The sequence below is a fragment of the Styela clava genome, chromosome 3 (assembly GCF_964204865.1).
Source record: "Styela clava chromosome 3, kaStyClav1.hap1.2, whole genome shotgun sequence".
In the NCBI taxonomy this organism is placed as follows: Eukaryota; Metazoa; Chordata; class Ascidiacea; order Stolidobranchia; family Styelidae; genus Styela; species Styela clava.
The window spans coordinates 3,881,832-3,901,368 of record NC_135252.1 but is presented as its reverse complement, the minus strand read 5'-3'; the positions used below and the strand labels follow the sequence as shown (position 1 = coordinate 3,901,368).

General features: G+C 36.8%; 1 protein-coding gene across 1 annotated transcript; it reads right to left on the bottom strand.

Moving 5' to 3' along the window:
- Positions 1-1,714: 1,714 nt before the first annotated feature.
- Positions 1,715-19,310, bottom strand: LOC144420821 (von Willebrand factor-like). Its single transcript, XM_078110483.1, has 20 exons — positions 19,172-19,310; positions 15,345-15,511; positions 14,119-14,531; positions 13,300-14,041; positions 13,019-13,219; positions 12,786-12,951; positions 12,544-12,648; positions 12,107-12,211; positions 11,497-11,715; positions 11,174-11,406; positions 10,682-11,032; positions 10,256-10,594; positions 7,090-7,284; positions 6,492-6,716; positions 5,771-6,213; positions 5,483-5,673; positions 5,023-5,250; positions 4,552-4,773; positions 4,136-4,285; positions 1,715-3,313 (listed from the first exon to the last, which is right to left on the bottom strand). Exons 1-20 carry the CDS (start codon positions 19,308-19,310, stop codon positions 3,024-3,026), a joined length of 5,124 nt encoding a protein of 1,707 aa, XP_077966609.1. The 3' UTR covers positions 1,715-3,023.
- Between the last annotated feature and the right edge of the window lie 227 nt (positions 19,311-19,537).

The following is a 19,537-nucleotide window of genomic DNA, read 5'->3' as shown; positions in this document are numbered from 1 at the left end:
ACACTGAAATGATGAGAAAGCAAATAAAATCCAATAATCTGAATTATCTAAGACAGTTCTCTACTATTGATACCACAAATCTATATCCAATCTTATTTTTGAATAATAATTACATCCAGGCTGTATTTTATGCTCCTATATCTGGCCGCTTGCTTCAAGACTATTGAAAACAGCCTGTACTGCACCATTATATTACTCGATTTAATTCATATGTCATACAAAACTCATTGACAACTTTATCTGGTCAGGAAACTCAAATATTAACTGAAGTTGCGCAGATGCAACAATGCTGAAAATCGCTTCCCGCGGAAAGATGTTGCATTGGTACAACACTAATTTTAGACCATTCTCAGCTGGGACATCATAAAGCTTTCACATTTGAAATTGATATATACTACATCTGCAGCTGCCATACGTTTGCCTTATGCACTCATATTCAGAATTCGTCCAAGATTAATTGTTATAATTACCTGTAATCACACCGAGTTGCAGAAGGCTGACACGAACACCGGAGACCGCTACTTTCGAAAGACGCTTGCCATGCCCTGTGGCGGCGGCAACGAAAAATAGAAGTTGCATCGAATCAACAAGCTACCGAAGTGTCACGCATTCCAGAAAAAATATTCTTGAGTCAGAAATTGCGAGCGCTAGCTTATCAGCAATTTGGTGTTGCACCTGTGTTACGTATTCCCGTTTATTAACGATTAGAAGATCGATCAATTTGGCAATGGCAACCATTACAAAAATATCAATATGGTGTGGCAAATAATTTTTTTCTTTTCTAGTATTTATTTTTATTTTTTTTGTTTACTGTATAGTATACCCTAAATTTATCGCGTTTTATTCTTACTTTAATAACTTCTCAGTGTGTGTGTGTGTGTGTGTGTGTGTGTGTGTGTGTGTGTGTGTGTGCATGTGAGCGTGTGTGAAATAACTTAATAATTTTAGGTGAGTAAACACGTACCACTTCCTCTTGGCAAAACCTTCCATCTTATATTTTGTACGTTATAAACCTTATCTAAGGTTTCGTTTGCTCCCCTGATTTCATAATCAGTTTTTATTTATTTGTTTTTATCTGTCAAATGTATTGTTATGCTGATTATGGAGTCGAAATAAACTTATACTTATGATCGGTAAACTATATGAAATGTTTGTGCAGAGGAACAAATTGGCATTTCCTCGTCCAGAAGGTTATGCTACCCGCAAAGCTTATGAAATACGCCCTTCATCGCACCGACGGTTACCTTGTGGGGGATGAGTGTGTGCGGAGAATCGACGATTGACGCACCTTGCTAAGCCTCAGGAGCAAGCATGGCACCGCGCTGCTGATTACCTCGCATGGGTCAGAATAGCTCGAATGGTGATTATGTGCGGAAGGATTGCTGGAGACATCGCCAAGTTAATGTGAACAATCAATGAATAAATTAGGAACTTGCGTATCCTGTCCTTCGATTGGTAATCGAACGATGTTACCACGAATCACGATGTATGTGATGTTCAGAAGTACGACTTTGTCTGAAGCATAATCATCTCAACAGGACGCAGGATAATCCTCGGATTCGCAGTACTAAGAACGGAGCACCAGTTGTCCAGTGCGCTTGTAAAATAAAATGACCATAATACTGATTGACCATAACTATTAACAAACGACATGCATTGTCATATTATACCCTTAAACGCAATAGTTGCAACATAGACGACTTTTGATGTATGCATTTATTCCCTTGCACAATACAATACAAGATCCACCTTCTAGATTTAACAAGTACAAAGAAGAGAAAAAGTTGATAGCATATGGTAGAAGCAGATAATTTCTAATTAACCCTATACCCCACCAAAAACTATACCATAACCGCCCAACCAATCACCATTACTCTGAGACTAAATAATTATAAACATATCCACAAATATTCTAAATCAAATAATGTGTCGAAACAATCTAAGCATAATTACAAGTGCAATAGCATGTAGCATTTGAATTCACTCCTAGTGTGCACTTGTCCAATCCCCATTTGGACAAGATTACACCAATGAGTAAGAAAAAAAGATAAAGTTTTGCTAGAATATGATTTCTGGAACAACGTCACCACAAACCCCTGCAACATGGTTTTTGTTGCCCAAATTCAAGGTAAACTATGTATAAGTATAGCACTACAAGAGCATTGTCTCTATCGGAGAACACATCTGTTACGTTGAATATAATCATTCGGAAAACAGTCAACTCGCACAGTAACAAAATAGTTTTGAAATTGCCACACTCTTTTGCATGTGCGTTGTATTTTGTACATCAAACGAATTCTCAGGAGTAAATGTATCTCCGTGAACCTTGTGTGAATCCATAAAATTGTGGTCGACCATTCGTGACACAATAGGTTTTTTTGTTTCGACGAAATCCTACTACATCCCAAGTTTCACATTTTATCAAGATAATTCACAAAGAGATGTGTTAACTGCGCCAAATCAGGTCAACATTTCTAATCGCAAATTATCACTTACATTTGTATAAACCTTAGATTATTTTTCAAACAAGCGATGTGAGCGCCGACGAAACATGTCAAAGCCTTTCATCACACAAGCTTTAGTCTAATTACATTACTATAACTATAATAGGGAAATACTGTACTTGCGCTACAAGAAAACATGAAATATGCTAAGGGAATTTTGGAAGAAATAAAAATGAAATATAATAAAACCATCATTTCAATTAATTATCATTCGTCTCGCACGCTTGTTCAATACTGCAGAAGAACTGCCACTCCTGCATGGGCCACTCTTTGAATACCCAAGAATACTATAACATTATTGAATTAGAAGAGACACAATTCTGAAGGCTTACAAACCTCTGATATATATCATAGCTATAAAGTATGTATAATTAGAATAATGAATATGTTTGATATGTCTAATTTGAAACTGTTACAAGCGTGGTGGTATCATTTAGTTTAGTATGTATTTCATTTCAATCATTGGTCTGAATCGTTTCCGTCCGTCATCATAAAATCATCTTTGTAGAGCTCTGAAAATTATGGTGCACTACACTGTGAAGATTGGCAAGCACACTCTGTTGCCACTTGATATGTATGGGATTTTGTTGACCCATCAGGGCATGTCAGATTTGTTGTACGTGTTTCTGTGTTAATTGCTGTACAGCATGTACACTGTTTCTGGAATGATCCTGCTTCTGAGGAGAAAATTGATCCACTTGTGCAACTTCCATGGCACATTGTCATTTCCACCTTCTCGGTAGATTTGCAGCCATCCACTTCTAGTTCTTCATTGAAATCCACTGTTGGTGTACAGCCAGTCTTTGGCACTGAAATAAATAAAGCTGCTTTTAAACACATGCTCATAGTATGATTGGAAAGAAGACTCATTTTGTAACAACATGTGATATCCTGGTGATTGAAAAAATGAAAGATCGTTTTCCCCAAAGTTCATACAGCATCAATGTCCTATGTTGAATTGTTTCTCGTATAGTTTATTTGCTGATGACTGAAATAATATCAACTATTGAATCTGCATGATGTGTTTTACAACCAAGAAACAATCCGCATAAGACTACCGTATTTGCTCGTTTAATAGCCCCGGCGCTTATTTTTTTAAACATACTCACTAACCGGGCCCTTATTCAAGCAGGGGCGCTTGTTATTTTTAAAGTAAAATTACACACAAAAATACCGGTAGATAAGATCGATCGTTACAATAATTAATACCGTATATTGTCATTTCCAGTTCTCAAGTATGATTTAAACGAGAATAATGAAAAATTTGACTTTTTCTACGCACCGCAGGTACAAATCCGTAAAAAAAAAAAAAAACTTTTACACAGGGCTGGTATTCAAGCACCGGCCCTTATTTATTTTTATGTCCTGTTCACAAGGGTGGCTATCCAAACGGGCCCTTAATCAAGACCCGGCCAATATTGTGGAGTGCCAATATTGCACATATAGCCTATATATATTATAAGGTTATTTATGAATGGTTGTAGATTTACAGTAGCATATCTTCAATTTATTATTAATAATGTGGCTCAATAAAAACTTCTTTTTTTGCTATATTTTTGGTATATCTAGTCAGGATGTCTCTGCAATAAACTGAAATTATATTCAGAACTGTTTTTCTGAAATGGACTTACCAATGTTGCACACAGAGCAACATCCATCTGTTACAATGTTCTCTTCGGGGCAGGATGGATCAAATGGAGTGCAGGATGGTGAAGTACACTGACTATAGACTTCGTTTGTAAGTGGGTCAGTCATACATTCACAAGTTGTGCATTGATCATCTATAAAATGAAAGTGCAATTCGATTGATGAAGTAAATAAAAAATGTGAATCTATTATTAAACTGAATATAAAGTATAGAGCTTCTCTTGTTAAAATATGTTTTCACATTGTTGATAGATTTAATTTAATTATGCTGAATGTTGTGATCAAATTGTAAAAATAATAAAAATTGTAAGTTAACAGAAAAAATTTCTTTTTATCTGTTTTCATATAAAAGCCAGCCAGCCTAAATTATTACGACAGAGAATTATGAGACTTCACAAACCTTCTGGAATCCATGTTTGTCCAATAGCGTATTGTTTAGTTTGGTAATGGCAAACATTTGGTACACAATCTCCGCAGCATTGTCCTGCTACAGGGATATATGTGTAGCCTGCACTACAGGTTCCACATCTTACAATTGAGCATGTTGTTTCATATTCCCCAAGTACATTAGTTGAACTGCTACAAGTACATTCGTTGCAAACATCTTCCATCCACACAGATCCTGTATTGATGTTATTAAGTATAAGTATATTTACTCAAGAAGCCAGGGCTATTATTCCAATACTATGTATCGATTCTAAACTTGTATAATTTTGAGTTACTAGAAAGTTTGAGTGTCTTTTATTTCTGTTATCATGTTTTTAATATGCAAATACTGTTGCATTTTGAATAAATATGCATACATAATTTACAAATTATGCTCAAAAAACATATTATTACCATTTACTAAATATTGTGTAACTGTTTTCACCTGGTTGATGAGATTCCCCATCATATATGCAGGATGATGCTGGCTCACATATTCTTAGAGTACATCCACATTCATCATGATTGTCAATTGCAGTCCAACCTGATTTACATGGTTCAGGCATACTACAATCGTTGCATTCGCATACAGATGTTGTGCAACATTCATTCAATACTTTTTCTGATAAGTGTTTGTTTGTTGGACATGACAAATCTCCTCGATCACATGTAGCTGGAAATGAATAAGTGATTACTATAATTACATAACATAGATTTTTGATATTCTTTATATTCATCCTTTGACATAGTGAAGCTCATGAAACAGCCTACCTAATCGAATAGGCTAGGACAAATATATGGATATGTAAACTGTATATTGCCAGTGGGATACTGTTGAGTCATGCGAATTATGTTTATTATATATGTAATAGTTTATCATATAATGTTTTACAACAGATTCTCACCATAATCACATTCACAAGCGTACACTGGACAACATTCTTCTGGGTTTGTTCTGTACAATCTCTGATACGATGAACAAGTGGGCTTAACCGGGTCACAGCTATTTACATCGCAAACACAAAATTGTTCTGGCTGACTTGGGCAGCATTCTGCAAGACCCGATTCACGAGTTTCTCTTCCAGTAGTAAGAATTCTGAATAAAGATTTGATTAGTCTATTACAGTGATACAAATGACTAAAAAATAAACAAGACATAAACAGACTGGCACGGATACTTCTCAGCTTTTTACCTGTATCCTGGTGACTGTGGGCAGGTGGTGGTCTTCAAGGTTGGACACAATGTAGAGTCACACTCACATTCATAAGTGACACAGCAGTCAGTTGCAGAGCTAGTTTGTATTTTTTTGTATCCAAATCCACACTCTTGAGTATTGGGTTCACACTTGCTAACTTCACATTGACATTCATATGATGGGCAACACTCTCCAGGATTTGATACTACAGGAACCATTCCTCCTTGGCAGATTGGTACTTGCACTTCACATGTAGATCTGTCACACTGACATTCATATCGGGTACAGCATCTTTCATTTTCTACAGGACTTAGAACATATCCAGCATTGCATTTAGGTATGTAGTTGTCGGGGCATAACTCAGGTTTGCAGACACAGGTAGCAGTGGGACAGCATTGATCTGGGTTGACAACAACAAGTTCCTCACCTTCTTCACATGTCTGAAACACAAATAAAACATTGCATTTGAAATAGAATTCCCAGTGGAAGTTCCAATGAAACAGTTCTACAACTAATTAAAAGTAAATTGATCATATTCATTTCATGCTTCTCTAACTGTTTATCCTTGCGTTCTGATTAAGGATATCAAAGGTAACAAGAATCATATTGCATTCCAAAAAATATGATGTGACTTTATAAACACACACACTATTAAAAAATGGATAGCGTGTACGATTCGAAATATTTCTTTATTTTATGTCAATTCAAAATAACCTACTGTTAATGAGACACCAATGCACAATGTTGTATCACACTCGCAGGAATATGTCATGCAGCAGCCTTTTGTACCACTTCGTTTTGCTACAAGTGTTAATCCAACCGAAGAACATCTTGGCCTTACAATTGGTGGGCATCTAATTCCAACACATAATCTCTCATGGTCATTTGAGATGCAACTATATGCAGGGCAGCAAACATCATCATCAGTGACAGTAGCGAGATGCTAGAGAAAATGCATATTATAAGATCTTATTCAATAAGAATATGTTTACTTTTCAATGTAACTGAAATATGCTGAAATATATGAAAAATACTGAAATATGCTTGTTCAATTTAAATCAATATCAACAACAATATTCAAATAATGCTTTTCAATTGAAAGAGAATATGATTATAAGGGCCTGAAAATTAATAGACGTTAACAGCTAGCTCATTTGATGCATAAAAAGTCTTATCATTGTTCATCAACATACTTCCAGAGGGATTTCATCTCGAATTTGTACAGTACCCTTGCTTGTCCAAAGTGAGATGAATGTTAGCCATATCGTAATAATGAAATGATGAATAGTAGGTGCCACTGTTTAAGCCATGCATACCTCGCCATCCTCACAAACTGGTGCTTCTGGGCATTTGAGTTGACTTTGCACTATTTGACCATCAGGCTGACAAGTTGCAATAAAGCATGGATCATTTACCACACTCCATTGTTCTCCAACTTTTCTACCAGCCTCTGTTTCATCGGTACAGTGCACACACTCAGATGAGCTGACACATTTTCCATCCAACAAAATCTGTTTTAGGTTTTAAACAATGATAAAATAGATAAAGTACAATCTTAGGTGTAGTATTGATTCAATTAAATTCCAACAAAAGTTCAGTTCCAAATACTTCTACTGATATCCAGACTTCATATCGGTATGCTATATATTTCACATGAAGGCAGCATATGGGTTCTTTATCTAATGGAAAGTTATTTTAAAGATCATCTATAGCAGGGGTGGCCAACAAGTCAACATCGAGGTTTCAATGGTCGATCGCAAAGACAAACACTTTTCAATAAATATTCCTTCCTAAAATGAGTGAAAAATTATCCATCAAGTCGGTTAATTTGAGCAAATCACTGGAAAGCTTGTATATGCCTCTTTCCACTAAATGTTACCTGAGGCTCGTAGCGCATTTTCACCCTATGGCCTCGATAAGAGAGAAAGTTTCGAGAAACTATGAGCGCTGTTATAAACATGTGAGATAGAAGAGATATATTATAAAGTGCTTTCCGAAAAGGGCATTACGTCACTTTTGGAACAAGTCCAGACTAGTCTTCTGAACTAAATGAGAGATATTGAAGAGAAGCATGTGAGCACTTGTATTTTTGCATCGGCTTACCATCGCGTGTAAACTGTCTGGGCAAAGTTGATTGATACCAAAGATACGTAGGCTCATACTTTTGGATTCTGCATTTTGTATTGAAAACAGCCAAACTGTTTATATAACTTGTGGGTTATCAATTGAGCTGCACATGTTCTAACGGCCATTTAATTCATTGCTATAGTTTCGGTGTGTTTATTATATTTCAGCCGTATTCTAGCTCAATTTTTACAATGAGCTCTTCAAAGAGAAAGAAAACCTACCACTTTAATGAAGAATGGGAGCTGACCTACTTCTGCTTCATGGTAAACAAGAACTGTACCTGTCTTATTTGTAATTTAGCTCTAGCTTTTCCTAAAAAAGAGAATATTGAAAGACATTCATGATGCGCCATGTCAAGTATAACAACGATTTTCCCATCAGAAGTGAAGTGAGAAAGATAAAATTCAATGAGCTCAAAAGTAATCTACGTTGACAGCAAAGAAGCCTAAAACTATTTTGCACTTCGTCAAAAGCAACTACTTTAGCTTCATTTAAAGCCAGTTTTTTCTTAGCAAAGAAAGGAAAGGCATTTTCAGAAGGGGAATTGCTGAAGGAATGTTTTCTCGAAATTTCAGATAGCCTCTTTCAGAAAATCTTCATAATAAGAGTGAAATTAAAAATGTTATTAAAGACCTACAATTATCGAGAAACACTGTGATGAGGAGGATAGAAAAGATAAGTGAAAATGTGTCAGACCAGCTTCGCAATGATTTTACCAAATGTGAGTATTTTTCATTACAGCTTGATGAGTTGACGGATGTCAAAGATGTGGCTCAGATTATTGTGTTCATATGGAAGGTATTTCATGATTGGAAGGTTAAAGAGGAAGTGTTTGGTGGCATAACTTTGAAAGAAAGGACTAAGGGGACAGATATTTATACTTCATTTAAAAAGTATTGCACAGATGTAAAGTTGCCTTTGTGGAAGTTGGTTGCAATAACAACAGATGGGGCAAAATCAATGGTGGGCAGCGTGAACGACTTGGTCACCTTGTGCCGAAGAGAAGATGATTTTCCTGATTTTTTGCAGTACCATTGCATAATTCATCAACAAGTTTTGTGCAGCAAGCGGCTAAACACAAAGAAGATAACGGACATTGCATTCAAAATTTCGAACTCTATAAGGGCAAGACCCCTTCAAAGACGCCTTTTTGCGCAGGAATTTGAAGGAAATGAGCTCCCATTACACACGGATGTAAGGTGGTTAAGTAGAGGCAAATTTCTTCAAAGATTCTGTGATTTATTGGAGGAAATTCGCGCATTTCTATAACACAGAGGTGATAACCACGTCAAGTTGGACGATCCAGTTTGGCTGGGTGACCTGGCTTTCCTAGCTGATTTCACTGGCAGATTGGCGTTCTTAAATCTACAGTTACAAGAAAAGGCTAAACCAATTAGTGAAATGATCAGTGCAATTGGTGCTTTTAAAATGCAAATTCCTTCACTGATCTCAGTTCCAAATGAAAAACAGTTCAAAATTTTTCCAAACATTAAAGACCTTTTAGAAAAGCATTCTGGTAGTATTTGGGACGCTGAGAAATATGTTGATGAAATAAATTTGATTTCTGACGAATTTGAAGTTTGGTTCAGTGATTTCTGAAATATAGAAGATTTAGGATGAATTCGTATCATACCCATTCAAGTCGGATTTAAACGTGTCATCTGTTTCTCAACAATTAAGTGACGTATTTGCTTTGGATAGAGGTGATCTTGAAATGGAAATGTTAGCACTGAAAGCAGACGTGTTCCTCGAAGCCTGAGCTCCCGAACCAAACTTATAGAGGTTCGTTAGTTCGAAATACAGCAACTTGAAAAAATGTGCGGAATATATCCATTCTTGTTTTGGGTCAACGTATTTATGTGAATCTGCGTTTTCATTTATGAATGTCATAAAAACTAAACAACGTTCTTTACTAACCGATTTCCACTTGGTCGATTGCTTGAAACTGTTTTTGACGGGATATACGCCTGATTATGAAACAATAAATGTACTGTGGAGCATTCTTTTTGTGTGCGTTTATTTCTCATTAGGCATTTAATAAACTATTTCATTCATTAAAACGAAGTGACCAATTATTGAACTAAACAGTTTTCATTAATAATTGTTTCTGTTGACAGCGTTGGTAATGCGCGTTAGAGAAATGAGGTATAGTGCTGAAGAAGTTATAAGAGAGCTACGTTTGGTTTTTTTGATACAACAGCATCATTGACCAGTCAGTCGATCACAAGCTTGTAAGAAATTTTATGGTCGATCGCGAACGATCGGAAGTTGGCCACCCCTGATCTATAGTATTACTTTGAGCTATTAATTAAATTATTTAATTAAATATTTAGAAATTTTATATTTATGACTTACTAAATCTCCAGTACAGAAACATCCCTCGACATTATGTGATATTTTGAGACCACTGTAAAATTTGTAATTGGTACATGTCTTTACAACACTAGGTCCACATGCTGAGTATTGGGCACCCATTGCTCCACATACAGAATATGGACAAAGGTCATCTCTTCTCCAGTGAGCACAGGTACCAGTTCGAGCACAGTCTGCTGCATATGCTGAGAGAGCAGAACATCCTGGCCAACTAGCAGGAACTATTCCAGCTGGCGTTGCCATTCCAGCACTCTTCTTTGTACATGTCTCCAAGTATTCTGTCTTGTCAACCAAGCAATTAGGGAAAGTAGAAGAAAATATCTGTAAAACATATTAAAATACATCAAATCAATTGAAATACATCAAAATTGCAAAGTACAATTATGTTGATAGAAAAATGTTACTGACCTCAGCACAAAAAGATTTTACCGAAAACATTGAAATATCGACATCAATTATAGCATCAACAAAGCAGGATGTATCAGCATTGACATCAATAAGCCAGTGGTTGAAAAATGTTTCTATGGCATCTTTCTTTGTTTGAGCGATGGCATATCCTCCGACCCACAAATCATTTGAAATGTCTCCATCAGCCATACCACAAAGCCCCTCTGTCTTCGCTGCAAACTTCGTTGGAACTATGATTTCCCAGGCATCTGCATTCAAGTCATACTCAAACGTGACATGGAGTTTTTTAAAAGTTATGGACGCTTTTGATACTGTTTTACTGACATCAAAGCCATCAGTATCTCCTTCCACCTAAAAGTATTTAAGATTTATATCATCTCAATTCTTCAATTTGATGTGTAATATTATTTTTTGTCTTGTTGGGAATTATTCTAAACCAAAAAATGCCGGCCTGTACAAATGATGCACTAAGTTTGCTTTAGATTCTCTTACCATTAAATCTTCTTTAAGAACCATCACTTTTGACATAAGCTTGTTGTTTAATGTGAATGATTTTGAACAAACTCTTCTCTTGCTGGTGCTGCAATAGCGTCGTCCTACACTTATTTCAAAGTCGAGATCAAAGATGTCTCTGGCAATAATGTGCTTACATGGACAGGAGCGAGAATAGCTATATCCATCAAATGTGTGAATTCGTGAACTGGCAGAATATCCACGACATGAGACTAGAATAAAATGACATTATAAATATAATGTACATCCTATCAATGTTTTATATGTATATGCGAAAAGCAAATTTCAGGTACATTACTTACAGTCACAAACATATGATGGACAACATCCGTTTACATCGAATACAGCTTTTGGTTGTTTTCCATTTAGACAAATAGGCAAGTTCTTAGCAGAGCAGCGTTTTGTAGAACAAAGTAAGTTTTTATCAGATAAACAACTGCATGTCAAGCAAGAATCTGTTTTATGTTCCCAAGTTGATCCAATACCATGGAACTCTCCAGTAGAATCAGCACAGCCCATACCTGTTATCACGGAAAAGATGGCAGTGAGAACCACAAGAATTTGATAAAACCATAATCCTTTTTGATCATGGTAATTTTGCAAAATCTAATGAATAAGTGGTAAACAGGTACATTATTTAAAAACTTGAAGCAACTTGAAAAACAATATGCTTTATTATATTTGTATTCAACTAATGTTGTATGTATAAAAAGTTCACTATCACAATTCTGAAGATTCAAACATAGTTATTATACTAATATTGACTCATACAAGTGAATATACCGGGTGAGCTCTACTTATTGCATCGAAAAAAAATTTAATAACCAACGCAGCATGTGATGAATTCTGTACTGGAGAAGAATTTTTATGCTATGTTCTTTTGGGTTTTAATATAATGAACACAAAACATACGTTCGCATCTGTATTCTGGGCAGCATTCATCATCAGCATTTATTCTTACTCGTCTTTCATCTGTTCCACATGTAATAGCAGATGGACATTTTGATGTAATGCACACTGAAAAGTTATGTAAGTGGATTACATTTCGCACTTGAGAAAAATGGTGAATAAATGTATCAATTCAGAGAAAATTTAGAAATACAAAACATAAAATAAAAAATGATTTGAAAATATGTTTATCGAATGTCGTATGAACGCCATAGATTCAGAGAAAATTTAATTGAAAAACATGAAAGTCATAGTGACTTCTTTCATAATCCTAGAAACATGAAATAGATCTGTACATTAGTTGCAGAAGAAAGCAATGACCCCTTTCCAAACTGATACATATGTCATGCCAGTGTCCAAAATGCATTTAAAGAAACATTTCATTTTCTGTAGTTACTTACCACATTCAAAAGTGGGGCAGCACATTTCTGGATTAACAGCAACAATTTCATGGAATTCACTGTCACACACGAGTGGATTTGAATTGCAGTTAGACTTGTCGCAAACTGATATAAAATACATTTGTTCAGTAACATTCAGTTTCAGTTACAAACAATAGATGGTATTATGCTTATAAAAAAATGATAACTTACAGCATGAGATTGCTTTATAAATTTCTATCTAATATGAACAAGAGTCGTACCACATTCATAAGACGGGCAGCAACCTTCCATTACAGTCACAAGCTTTTCATCATTTTCACAAGCAAGGTTTTGTTTGGATGTACAAGACATTGGTTCACATTGCACACCAGTGGATGCACAAATGCATTTCTGACATGTTTCTTCACTGACCCATGTCTCATCAATCTTCGAAAGCAAAACAATATTAACTAAAATTTAGAAAATTATGACAAAAACATGAATTTTAACTCACTTCATGATGAACATTATTGATATCAATGCAAGATTTTTCTGAAGTGATACACAACGGACAGCAAGATTCCCCATCACTGTAAGCCAATACTTCCCCTGCAGGACATGTCGTGACATCACAAACCTCTTTTGTGCATTTCACTTCACCACTTATGCATATGCAATTAGTGCAACCCATATCTTCTTTCCATACAGAACCAGTCTGTTATTTAATAATTAGTATTTAGCAATTTGTAATTATAGAACATTCTAAATTGTGATTTATTTGGTAAAAATACTAACCACACGTTTCAGAGAGTTTCTATAACACGGACAGTCTTGAGGATATACACAGGTATTTCCATCACAATATTGTTCTGGGGGACAGATAACAGAACATGCTTCAAAGACTCCAGGGCAATTTGCTCTGCTCTTTAAGCCAATAGACCCATCTGTACTACTAGAAGCTAGCATCATATAACGAGATGCAGCATATGATGCATATGCTGAGGGTAAGTCATTTTTCACTTTTTGATCACCAACAGTATTATCATGATCAGACTTGTCTGAGCCATTTGAAATAACTGCTTCATTGGATTTTACACCTTCGAAAAGAGATATACCACCAAATTTTCTATCTTCAGAGAAGGTATTAGTACTTTCTCCACTCAAAATTATATCATTCAGCAATGGAAAATGAGCATTTGATCCTTTCACAATAAAAGAAGTGGCAATACACTTATTCACAGGACAGCATGAATGAGTGTCAGTGATCACTTTTTTCATTCCATGTGGGCAATCGAGAACATCAAGTAAAGGACATTTTGTGGGATTGCAAGCACATTCATAAGATGCACAGCAGGAGTCAATAGGATAAGTCAAAAGATCTTCGTAAAATTCACAAATAGGTGGAGAAAATGAACATTTGAGATTACAATCCGAAGATACTATTCTATAGCTGAAACAACAGTCATCAGATTTTTCAGCAACTACTTTCAGACCAAATGGCACAGATGGATAATCGCTGCATTTACGGCTATGGAATCTGTGAAATAAAAAAAAGCATTATAAGAAGAAATTTCCATATCATCAATATTTTAAACAAAAAAATTAAAATAATACCTGACATTGTTTGAAGAAATGCAAGTGCATAAATTGCAGGGATCACCATTAAAATACCATGTTTCGCCATAATGTCTTTCTTTTCCGAGTTCATCAACACAGTTAGATTTACTTTCAAAATTTGAATAATTATAGTCAGCTTTATCCTTTAATGCATTTGAACTATCAGCTTCAGCATATACTTCAGAGACCTTAGCAAGTTTTACCATCATGTCATTGTCATGGCGTCCATATTCATCACCATACATTGAGAATTTTCCACCGTCAACGGAGATTATTCCACTCATCGAAGCCTTAGCATTGGCCTTACCAAACATATCATGAATGCCAGCCATATGAGATGCAGAGGCACCACCTAAACTGTCACTTTTCAATGAAATAATGCTGTCAGGAGCTTCGTAAATACCATAAAACTGGTTACCAGAGCGATCATCATATGCAGATGATACATCTGCTGTCAATCCAGCTTTTGCCATTGCTGTAGCCTGAACCAGTTGTTCAGCACTGATGTCCATATTTTTATCAACATTATCGTACTTATCATAACCACCAATAAAATCATATTTGCCGCCGTTCATGATTATTTCCATATCACCATTCGAAGTAGCATGGGCATTGGCTTTGCTTCCCATTATTCCACTAAAATCATTAAGATCCACGTCTCCCATGCCTGAAGAACCTAATTTAAATGTAGATGATCCTTGGTCAAAGTTGACGCCTATATACCCTCCTTCTCTTTTTCCTCCAGCGACTTTAGCATCAGCTGAGATGGAGCCTTTAGAAAATACATCAGCATTTAATTCAGAATCTTTAGCAAGTTTTACCACCATGTCATTGTCATGGTGTCTATATTCATCACCATACATTGAGAATTTTCCACCGTCAACTGAGATTATTCCACCCATCGAAGCCTTAGCATTCGCTTCACCAAAAATATCATGAATGCCAGCCATATGAGATGCAGAGGCACCACCTAAACTGTCACTTTTCAATGAAATAATGCTGTCAGGACCTTCGTAAATACCATCAAACTGGTTACCAGTGCGATCATCATATGCAGATGATACATCTGCTGTCAATCCACCTTTCGCCATTGCTGTAGCTTGAACCAGTTGTTCAGCACTGATGTCCATATTTGCATCAAGATTATCGTATTTGTCATATCCACCAATAAAATCATATTTGCCACCTTTCATGATTATTTCCATATCACCATTCGAACTAGCATGAGCATTGGCTTTGCTTCCCATAATTCCACTAAACACATTCAAATCTGCGTCTCCCATGTCTGAAGAACCTAATTTAAATGTAGATGATTCTTGGTCAAAGTTGACACCTATATAACCTCTGTCTCTTTTTCCTCCAGCGACTTTTGCATCAGCTGAGAAGGAGCCTTTAGAAAATACATCAGCATTTAATTCAGAATCTTCAGCAAGTTTCGCCATCATGTCATTGTCATAATGGTCATATTTATCACCATACATTGAGAATTTTCCACCGTCAACCGAGATTATTCCACCCATTGAAGCCTTAGCATTGGCTTTACCAAACAAATCATGAATGCCAGCCGTATGAGATGCAGAGGCACCACCTAAACTGTCACTTTTCAATGAAATAATGCTGTCAGGACCTTCGTAAATACCATAAAACTGGTTACCAGTGCGATCATCATATGCAGATGATACATCTGCTGTCAATCCACCTTTTGCCATTGCTGAAGCTTGAACCAGTTGTTTAGCACTGATGTCCATATTTGCATTAACATTATCGTACTGATCATAACCACCAATAAAATCATATTTGCCGCCGTTCATGATTATTTCCATACCACCATTCGAAGTAGCATGAGCATTGGGTTTGCTTCCCATTATTCCACTAAACACATTAAGATCCGCGTCTCCCATGCCTGAAGAACTTAAATTAAATGTAGATGATCCTTGGTCAAAGTTGACACCTATATAACCTCCGTCTCTTTTTCCTCCAGCGACTTTTGCATCAGCTGAGAAGGAGCCTTTAGAAAATACATCAGCATTTAATTCAGAATCTTTAGCAAGTTTTACCATCATGATATTGTCATGGTGTCCATATTCATCACCATACATTGAGAATTTTCCACCGTCAACTGAGATTATTCCACCCATCGAAGCCTTAGCATTGGCTTTACCAAACATATCATGAATGCCCGCCATATGAGATGCAGAGGCACCACCTAAACTGTCACTTTTCAATGAAATAATGCTGTCAGGAGCTTCGTAAATACCATAAAACTGGTTACCAGTGCGATCATCATATGCAGATGATACATCTGCTGTCAATCCAGCTTTTGCCATTGCTGTAGCCTGAACCAGTTGTTCAGCACTGATGTCCATATTTTTATCAAGATTATCGAACTTATCATAACCACCAATAAAATCATATTTGCCGCCGTTCATGATTATTTCCATATCACCATTCGAAGTAGCATGGGCATTGGCTTTGCTTCCCATCATTCCACTAAAAACATCAAGATCCGCGTCTCCCATGCCTGAAGAACCTAATTTAAATGTAGATGATCCTTGGTCAAAGTTGACACCTGTATAACCTCCGTCTCCTTTTCCTCCAGCGACTTTAGCATCAGCTGAGATGGAGCCTTTAGAAAATACATCAGCATTTATTTCAGAATCTTTAGCAAGTTTTACCATCATGTCATTGTCATGGTGTCCATATTCATCACCATACATTGAGAATTTTCCACCGTCAACTGAGATTATTCCACCCATCGAAGCCTTAGCATTGTCTTTACCAAACATATCATGAATGCCAGCCATATGAGATGCAGAGGCACCACCTAAACTGTCACTTTTCAATGAAATAATGCTGTCAGGACCTTCGTAAATACCATAAAACTGGTTACCACTGCGATCATCATACGCAGATGATACATCTGCTGTCAATCCACCTTTTGCCATTGCTGTAGCTTGAACCAGTTGTTCAGCACTGATGTCCATATTTGCATCAACATTATCGTACTTATCATAACCACCAATAAAATCATATTTGCCGCCGTTCATGATTATTTCCATATCACCATTCGAAGTAGCATGAGCATTGGCTTTGCTTCCCATTATTCCACTAAACACATTAAGATCCGCGTCTCCCATGCCTGAAGAACCTAATTTAAATGTAGATGATCCTTGGTCAAAGTTGACGCCCATATACCCTCCGACTCTTTTTTGTCCAGCGACTTTAGCATCAGCTGAGATGGAGCCTTTAGAAAATACATCAGCATTTAATTCAGAATCTTCAGCAAGTTTCGCCATCATGTCATTGTCATAATGGCCATATTTATCACCATACATTGAGAATTTTCCACCGTCAACTGAGATTATTCCACCCATTGAAGCCTTAGCATTGGCTTTACCAAACATACCATGAATGCCAGCCGTATGAGATGCAGAGGCACCACCTAAACTGTCACTTTTCAATGAAATAATGCTGTCAGGAGCTTCGTAAATACCATAAAACTGGTTACCAGTGCGATCATCATATGCAGATGATACATCTGCTGTCAATCCAGCTTTTGCCATTGCTGTAGCCTGAACCAGTTGTTCAGTACTGATGTCCATATTTTTATCAACATTATCGTACTTATCATAACCACCAATAAAATCATATTTGCCGCCGTTCATGATTATTTCCATATCACCATTCGAAGTAGCATGGGCATTGGCTTTGCTTCCCATCATTCCACTAAAAACATCAAGATCCGCGTCTCCCATGCCTGAAGAACCTAATTTAAATGTAGATGATCCTTGGTCAAAGTTGACACCTGTATAACCTCCGTCTCTTTTTCCTCCAGCGACTTTAGCATCAGCTGAGATGGAGCCTTTAGAAAATACATCAGCATTTAATTCAGAATCTTTAGCAAGTTTTACCATCATGTCATTGTCATGGTGTCCATATTCATCACCATACATTGAGAATTTTCCACCGTCAACTGAGATTATTCCACCCATCGAAGCCTTAGCATTGTCTTTACCAAACATATCATGAATGCCAGCCATATGAGATGCAGAGGCACCACCTAAACTGTCACTTTTCAATGAAATAATGCTGTCAGGACCTTCGTAAATACCATAAAACTGGTTACCAGTGCGATCATCATACGCAGATGATACATCTGCTGTCAATCCACCTTTTGCCATTGCTGTAGCTTGAACCAGTTGTTCAGCACTGATGTCCATATTTGCATCAACATTATCGTACTTATCATAGCCACCAATAAAATCATATTTGCCGCCGTTCATGATTATTTCCATATCAACATTCGAAGTAGCATGAGCATTGGCTTTGCTTCCCATTATTCCACTAAACACATTAAGATCCGCGTCTCCCATGCCTGAAGAACCTAATTTAAATGTAGATGATCCTTGGTCAAAGTTGACGCCCATATACCCTCCGACTCTTTTTCGTCCAGCGACTTTAGCATCAGCTGAGATGGAGCCTTTAGAAAATACATCAGCATTTAATTCAGAATCTTCAGCAAGTTTCGCCATCATGTCATTGTCATAATGGCCATATTTATCACCATACATTGAGAATTTTCCACCGTCAACTGAGATTATTCCACCCATTGAAGCCTTAGCATTGGCTTTACCAAACATACCATGAATGCCAGCCGTATGAGATGCAGAGGCACCACCTAAACTGTCACTTTTCAATGAAATAATGCTGTCAGGACCTTCGTAAATGCCATAAAACTGGTTACCTGTGCGATCATCATATGCGGATGATACATCTGCTGTCAATCCACCTTTTGCCATTGCTGAAGCTTGAACCAGTTGTTTAGCACTGATGTCCATATTTGCATCAACATTATCGTACTGATCATAACCACCAATAAAATCATATTTGCCGCCGTTCATGATTATTTCCATATCACCATTCGAAGTAGCATGAGCATTGGCTTTGCTCCCCAATATTGCACTAAACACATTGAGATCCGCGTCTCCCATGCCCGAAGAACCTAATTTAAATGTAGATGATCCTTGGTCAAAGTTGACACCTATATAACCTCCGTCTCTTTTTCCTCCAGCGACGTTTGCATCAGCTGAGAAGGAGCCTTTAGAAAATACATCAGCATTTAATTCAGAATCTTTAGCAAGTTTTACCATCTTGTCATTGTCCTGGTGTCCATATTCATCACCATACATTGAGAATTTTCCACCGTCAATTGAGATTATTCCACCCATCGAAGCCTTAGCATTGGCTTTACCAAACATATCATGAATGCCCGCCATATGAGATGCAGAGGCACCACCTAAACTGTCACTTTTCAATGAAATAATGCTGTCAGGAGCTTCGTAAATACCATAAAACTGGTTACCAGTGCGATCATCATATGCAGATGATACATCTGCTGTCAATCCAGCTTTTGCCA